Genomic DNA, 6,372 nt, shown 5'->3' with positions numbered 1-6,372 from the left:
CTAGCAACAGAGAGGCAGCAAAGGAATGCTACTCAAATAAGTTTTCGTTTTAGAGGTAATATCTTTTACTGAAAAAAATTGTGAAATTGTAGAAATTAACATCGAAACGGTGATTTAAAGGACGTCTGAATGCAACAAATTCTGAAAGTCTTAACATTTTAATTTCAACCAAGTCCATTCAGATTTAAAAAGAACCTTATAAATGTTGGCTTTCTCTATGGCCATTTGATTCCTGAGTTACAGAAGAAACGAAACCTGGGTTAATTACAACCCAAGAAAAGAGAACAAAAAAGGAGCCAGAAATAATTTCACTTACTTTTAGCATCTGCAATGTAAAGAGCTGATTCCTCTTCACCTGTCGATAAACATGTATGTCTTTATTCAAGGTAATGTCCTTAAAAACGATGAACTAATCTTTTAAAATTGAACACAGTCTCCTCTCTCCACCCGGGGGAGGGGGGGGTACTTAGGCAAATGGAGGGTACGGTATGTGCGCCCTTAAGGGTACCTTTTTTGGACTTCCAAAGTCCCGCTAAGGGTCGGAAAAATCAGAAAATCTAATTTCAGTCCCACTAAGGGTCGGAAGAATAGGAAAATTTCAACTTTTTACCCCCTGAAAGATCGAAATTGGGTCAAAATTGGTCAAATTTGTCCCGCTAAGGGTCGTAAGATTCCAAAAATTTTCCTTTGTTTTCTCTTTTTTAGTCCCGGTACGGGTCCAAAGTTGGAAAGTCGGGCGACACCTCCGGTCAGCTCGCAACCCTAGTACCCCCCCCCGGTTTCCACCTTCTCTCATTACTCCCATTGCCAAGAGCTTCGGATAATTGGAGATTTTAAAGTACGATAAAATTCCCAAATTGAAGAAGGGAAGTCTAACCGATAGAAGTTCTTTCCTGTTTCTTTTCTTGTCTCATCTTCTTTATTTCTTTTGAAAATTCTCTGCTAAGTTTTGTTGATTCAAATTAGATAAATATCTAGCTATTAATACAGAAAGAAATAAGTAAATTAATGCCAACAGGATAAAACTCAAATGAAGGTGGAATTCGTTAAAAAACTAGTACATGTTTTTTTATAAGCATACAAAAATCCAAAAGCTGGCTCAGAAATGCTTAGATCGAGAGATTTTCAAAGCTGAAAATGCTTTAAGGGATGCTTATATCCTAAGCACAATTTTAGAGAAACTTCCAAAATCCAGCCAAAAACAAACAAATTCTGAAATTGAAGGCTCAAAGTAATGTTTAGCATATGCTTAAATTTTTGCCATAGATATGCTTATAAACACAATGAAGGGTAGCTTATTTTGAAAAAAAATCTAATTTGTGCGATTTGAGCCTAGAACCATTAAACCCTAAAGCAAATCTCTTTTAGAGGACAAAGTCAAACTTTCAACATTAAATTAAATTTTTCTTTCTTCATTGGAAAAATCAGAGTCAGTCGGGACCATTGAACAACAAATTGAATTGATCTAGCCTAAGTAAAATAATACATTATATGCCAAAGAATATCTATCGATTATCTAAACATAAAAATATACTGTATGAAAACTGGATACTTGAAATTACAAAATTGTGCTTAAAAATCAGTGTGTTATAATTATTTGCATCGGTTCTGCACGACTAAATCTCGGGAAAACTGAATGACTTTAATTATTGTAGTTTAGTTGTAGTTTTATTAAAAAGGGTAAAAACAATCCCACTATACTTTAGGACTGATGTTCCGAATAATCATTTAAGTGACCTATTCAAATTCATGATTTTTTCAAATTTACTTCATCGTACAATTTTTTGAACCAATCTTAACCCTTTAAGTGCCAATGTCGTATATATCAGACATGGACTGTGAAGGAGGGCAAAGCCCTCCTGTAGCCAAGTTTGAGTTGGAAATCGTTATTTTTGGTCTAACTCCTAGAAATTGGATTGGGCTTCATGACCAAGCAAAAAAAATCAAAAATGAGTCTTTTCAGCGAGATTTAAAGCTAAAAAGTAAAAAAAATGCAAAAATTTTCCTCCCTCCCTAAAACGAGCGGCGCCAAAGGCGCCTAAAAGAAAGAGGAGACTCAAGATTATCCAACGGACTATAAACGAGCTTCTAACTCCTTCTAGATCCGGAGAACTAAGCCTTTAAAGTTTGAACTAGCGACTTTCTTTAAAAAATGACCGTGGCACTTAAAGGGTCAATGTCAAAGTTAATATCATATTGATGAGTTAAAAATTTCGATATGGCGTTTTAGAGAATATCTAGTCATTACAAAAAGTTCCCAAAAAATATATATATTTTAATTATTTACAGCCTTTCCCAAATAAGAACTAAAATTTAACTCACTAAAAATGTTTGCTGATCATTTCTTTAACTTGTTTTAGTTCTTTATCAATGACGTGGGAAGTGGCATCGATTTTATCCTCAAGCCATTCTGTAACTGTTTCATCGTCAAAGAAATTGGAAAGCACTTCTTTTCCTTTCACCCGTAATTTCATCAGTTCTCTAGAGCTTTTTTCTAAACCGTGTCTTGTTTCGTTTAGTTGAAAATAACTTAAATGTCCTTTTTTGACGTTGTAAGGTCTCGACCACCCTTTTAATCGCACTTCCGCCCATTCTTTCCACCCGTTGTACTTCTCAAAAGTACCCACAAAATTGTAAAACTGCTGCCCTTTGAATGTCGCATTCTCAGGCTTGTATAGCTTGAAATAATTGACATTGGTTTGGAAGGGTTTTGGGAAGCCAAGAAGTTTTGATGTTTTATCATGTACATCCTTGTCAAAACCTCCATGATCAAGGATCGAAAGACATAAAACCATTGTTGGAATCCCCGCTGGTAGGGTTTCACACAATGGCCCATAGTGATCGAAACGACTCCAACCTGTGAGAGCGACCCCTTCAACCTTTTTACCGTTATCTTGATATTTCTTGAAGATCTTCAACCATGACAGATGGTTGTCTAAATGTTGTTGGGTAGGAACGAAATTCGACCAAGGTTTCAAAGCTCCTTTGAAAGAACTTGCGAAAAAGATGGTAGGGAAGGCTTGCATATACTTCTCCCACATATCAGTAGGATAGCTGCGGTAGGTGCTCAGATCTGAAACATATCCCCAAACCATGGGTACTACATGTTTGGCCATGACTTTCATATCAGAAACATTCCATTTACGCATCATGTCATCCCAAATAACTGGTCTCAGGTTTTCACTTTTACTTTTGACGTATTGCATTATGGGTATCATGTGACGATGAAACAAGTCAACATCCGTGTAGTTGCCATGACAACGATCACAACTTTTGACATTCCAAACTTCATCACCACCTAGATGAATCCATTTTAAATTTTGATGGAAATCTACCACTTGATCCAACATTTTCTTAATCAAAGGCAATGATTGGTTATTCAAAGGGCAGATGGAGGTTGTCACATCTTTCTTAGCACGAAGAGTAGCAAATTCCTTGTGTTTTAATACAAACTCTAAATGACCAAAGGTCTGAATCAAAGGAACAATTTCCAGTTTTAGTTCAGCGGCTTTGTTGAGAATGTTCTTTAACTGTTCTTGGGTGTAGGCATTCTTTCGTGCTACCATTTTGAGGTCACCAGACCACGGGAACATGTCTTCATACTCAATGAGAAGACCAGTGGCACCAAACTTTTGGCTTATTTCCATCACCTCCAAGAAATATTCGACTTTGGGTGGAGCTCCTTTCAGATCCATGTGTATCAACTTCATCCCTTTGAATGGCACAAGTTTGACATCTGTTTTGTGGTCAGTCTCAGGGGAGGAGACCACTTTATTAGAGTCATCCTTCTCACCAGCTTTGTGGAGCTCTTCAAATTTTGTTTTTAATTCTTCATTCTCTTTTTGCAGCTCATTCTTCGATTTCAAAATTTCGTCTGATTTAGCAGAAATTTTGTCGATTTCAGCTTCGAGTTTTTCCTTGGATTTATTATCATTATATTTTGCTTTATCAAGATCTTGTCGAAGTTTTTCGATCATTCCATCTTTTTCTTCGACCACCTTTGCATGTCTTTGTTTGATCACCTCCACTTTCTCAGCAAGTTGTGCCTCCAAAACTGCAGCAGGACTCTAAAAAAAAAAACAGAAAAATGTATTAAAGTTACTTACTGTTTTACACTTATTGAAATTTTATTATATAAGTAAGTTTTGCCTGCGTCGCCCGATTAGGAATGGGTAGACTTGCAAGTCTTAAATTTTTTGCTCTATTTTCTTGCCTAGTATCCAGGACATCATGAGGAAAGTACGTCAAAAAGAGAAGGTTCTGAGAAATGAGATACAAATATTTTAATTAAGTATGTACATAATTTAGAGTCTCTTCAAAAGGAGAATTTAATTGGATACTCTATATTCCACAAAGTCATAAAAGGGTCAGAGGACCACTACAAATCAATTAAAGAAAGGGGGGTTGTACTTTTACGGTGTAACGGGATTGGCCCCTTTTTTAGTACGGTATTACAGGATTTTAAAATCAGACGGTGACGGTATTTGGCCTTATTTTTTGTCATTATGCCGGTATTTGAACCTGTACAAACAGGTGTGACGGTGTTATTATTTTTTTCAATTTTCGGGATTCCGGGATTCAGCAAAAATTTTGACGGGAAAACGGTATTTCGAACCCCTACAAACACAAGAAACACAGTCAGGACAAGAGCACAGTCTGAGGAACATGATTGTTATTGATTTGTACTTACTTCTTTCAGGGGTCGGGATAATAATAGATAAAAATGTAAATAACAAGTGATACTTTTATGGACCTACCTGGTTATGCATTTAACACATATATAATTGATATCTACGTGAGCATGACCGTTAAACAATCATTCAGAACACAAATAGTGACGATCTATTAAAATTAGTCGTTTGTTTCTTATAAAAAAACTGTTTAGAAACCAAAATTTCATGCTCTTGAAATATTATTTCATATTCAAGACTTCGTGAGCAAAAAAACATCCATCTCATCAAAGAATTGAGTAATTTGGCTAAGATCATTGATGTATGCTTTTTAATAGTGATTCTTATAGATAAAGATGCGTTTTTTGAGTTGAAAAATTCTTTTTTTACAAAAATCTGCCATATTTTACCTACTTTCATGCAAAAAATCTGAAAAAATTAATGATCCAATTTTTCACCAAGTCCAAAAAACCCTTTTTTTTGGCCGTTTTTTAGTTGAAATTTACCCAAAAATTGTTTTTCCAAAAATCAGGCTCCGTCACATTTTGGCCGCTACCATTTTGCACCTTTGTACCAAAAATCAAAAGATTCCTATGATTCAATCCTTAATTTATAGGACGAAAGAAAAGAAAACAAACCTTAGTTGTCTTCTTTAAGGTGCTACTCTCAGTGTTGACAGCAATTGATGAAGATGTATTTTCCACTGGTTTTCCAGGTAACATCAGCCAGTAAAAAGTGGCAAACAAAAACACCAAAACAAGAATCTTGACATAATCAATGTTGTAGATCCCCATAGCTGTGTATTATGAAATTTGTTTTTTTATTCAATATCTTTATGTTGAATATTATCTAAAACCAGAGAAGATAGAACTGCTAAGTAAAAGATTCAATAAAGCATAAAAAAATTAAAAGAAATGACAAAGCCACCAAAGTATATGACTTTGGACACGTTGTCTCCTATCACTGTTAAATATTTGTATTTCATCAATGAAACAGATTAAGAAGCAATTAACCTAGAGGCGACTATTAAAAACATCTAATTAATTTGTGATTGTAATTGGTAAAATATATCAAATGAAGGAACCAAACAGCAAAACTAGAAGAAGGCAAAATAAAATACTAACACTATCCAGACTTTTCTTTAAAATAAAATTATTTTTCAAAAAGAATACGTAGACAAATAACAAACTAAAAGAAAATTAAATACAATCTGTAAATTATTTTAATAGAGAGGAATATCAGTAGGGGGTATTAGGGCGGCCCCTGGCATTCTGTTTTCCTCTAGTAGAAAATTGAATGTAGAACATGCATTAGGTGTATCTAGGACCTCCAGAGCAATATTATGTCGCCTCATATAATCCCGAACTTCCTGAGAAAGTCGTTCAATCTTAAGTCCAGTACCAATAACTAAAATTTCAATTTTAGGTTCAGCAACAGTGAATAATTGTAACGATTTCACAGTAATGTCTGAAGCATCCTTCACTTTCCAAGAGTAAAAGGATCTGGGCAACAATGCAACTGGTCCATAAAGTTTATTTCCTTGAATGTGAAAACCTTGGGTACTATATCTCCCAACAACAGGCGGAAGATCGGTTGCAGACATGCTTTCTGGTGCGAATTTTTGTATCTTCATCGTGGTGGGTTCAACCATAAAAGTCCCTTTGTTTTGTTTATCAGCTGCTTGTTGTTGCAAAGATGTACA

At 35.2% G+C, this 6,372-nt stretch overlaps 1 protein-coding gene across 1 annotated transcript; it reads right to left on the bottom strand.

The window, feature by feature from the left end:
• Positions 1–2,233: 2,233 nt before the first annotated feature.
• Positions 2,234–5,520, bottom strand: LOC136801304 (hexosaminidase D-like). The gene is made up of 2 exons (XM_067057941.1): positions 5,309–5,520; positions 2,234–4,067 (listed from the first exon to the last, which is right to left on the bottom strand). The coding sequence occupies exons 1-2, from the start codon at positions 5,462–5,464 to the stop codon at positions 2,322–2,324; spliced, it is 1,902 nt and encodes a 633-aa protein (XP_066914042.1). The 5' UTR covers positions 5,465–5,520; the 3' UTR covers positions 2,234–2,321.
• Between the last annotated feature and the right edge of the window lie 852 nt (positions 5,521–6,372).

The sequence above is a fragment of the Clytia hemisphaerica genome, unplaced genomic scaffold, assembly GCF_902728285.1.
Source record: "Clytia hemisphaerica strain Z4C2 unplaced genomic scaffold, Clytia hemisphaerica genome assembly, whole genome shotgun sequence".
Taxonomy (NCBI): domain Eukaryota; kingdom Metazoa; phylum Cnidaria; class Hydrozoa; order Leptothecata; family Clytiidae; genus Clytia; species Clytia hemisphaerica.
Note: the sequence above shows the minus strand (reverse complement) of the source record. Positions and strands in the feature narration are given on the sequence as shown.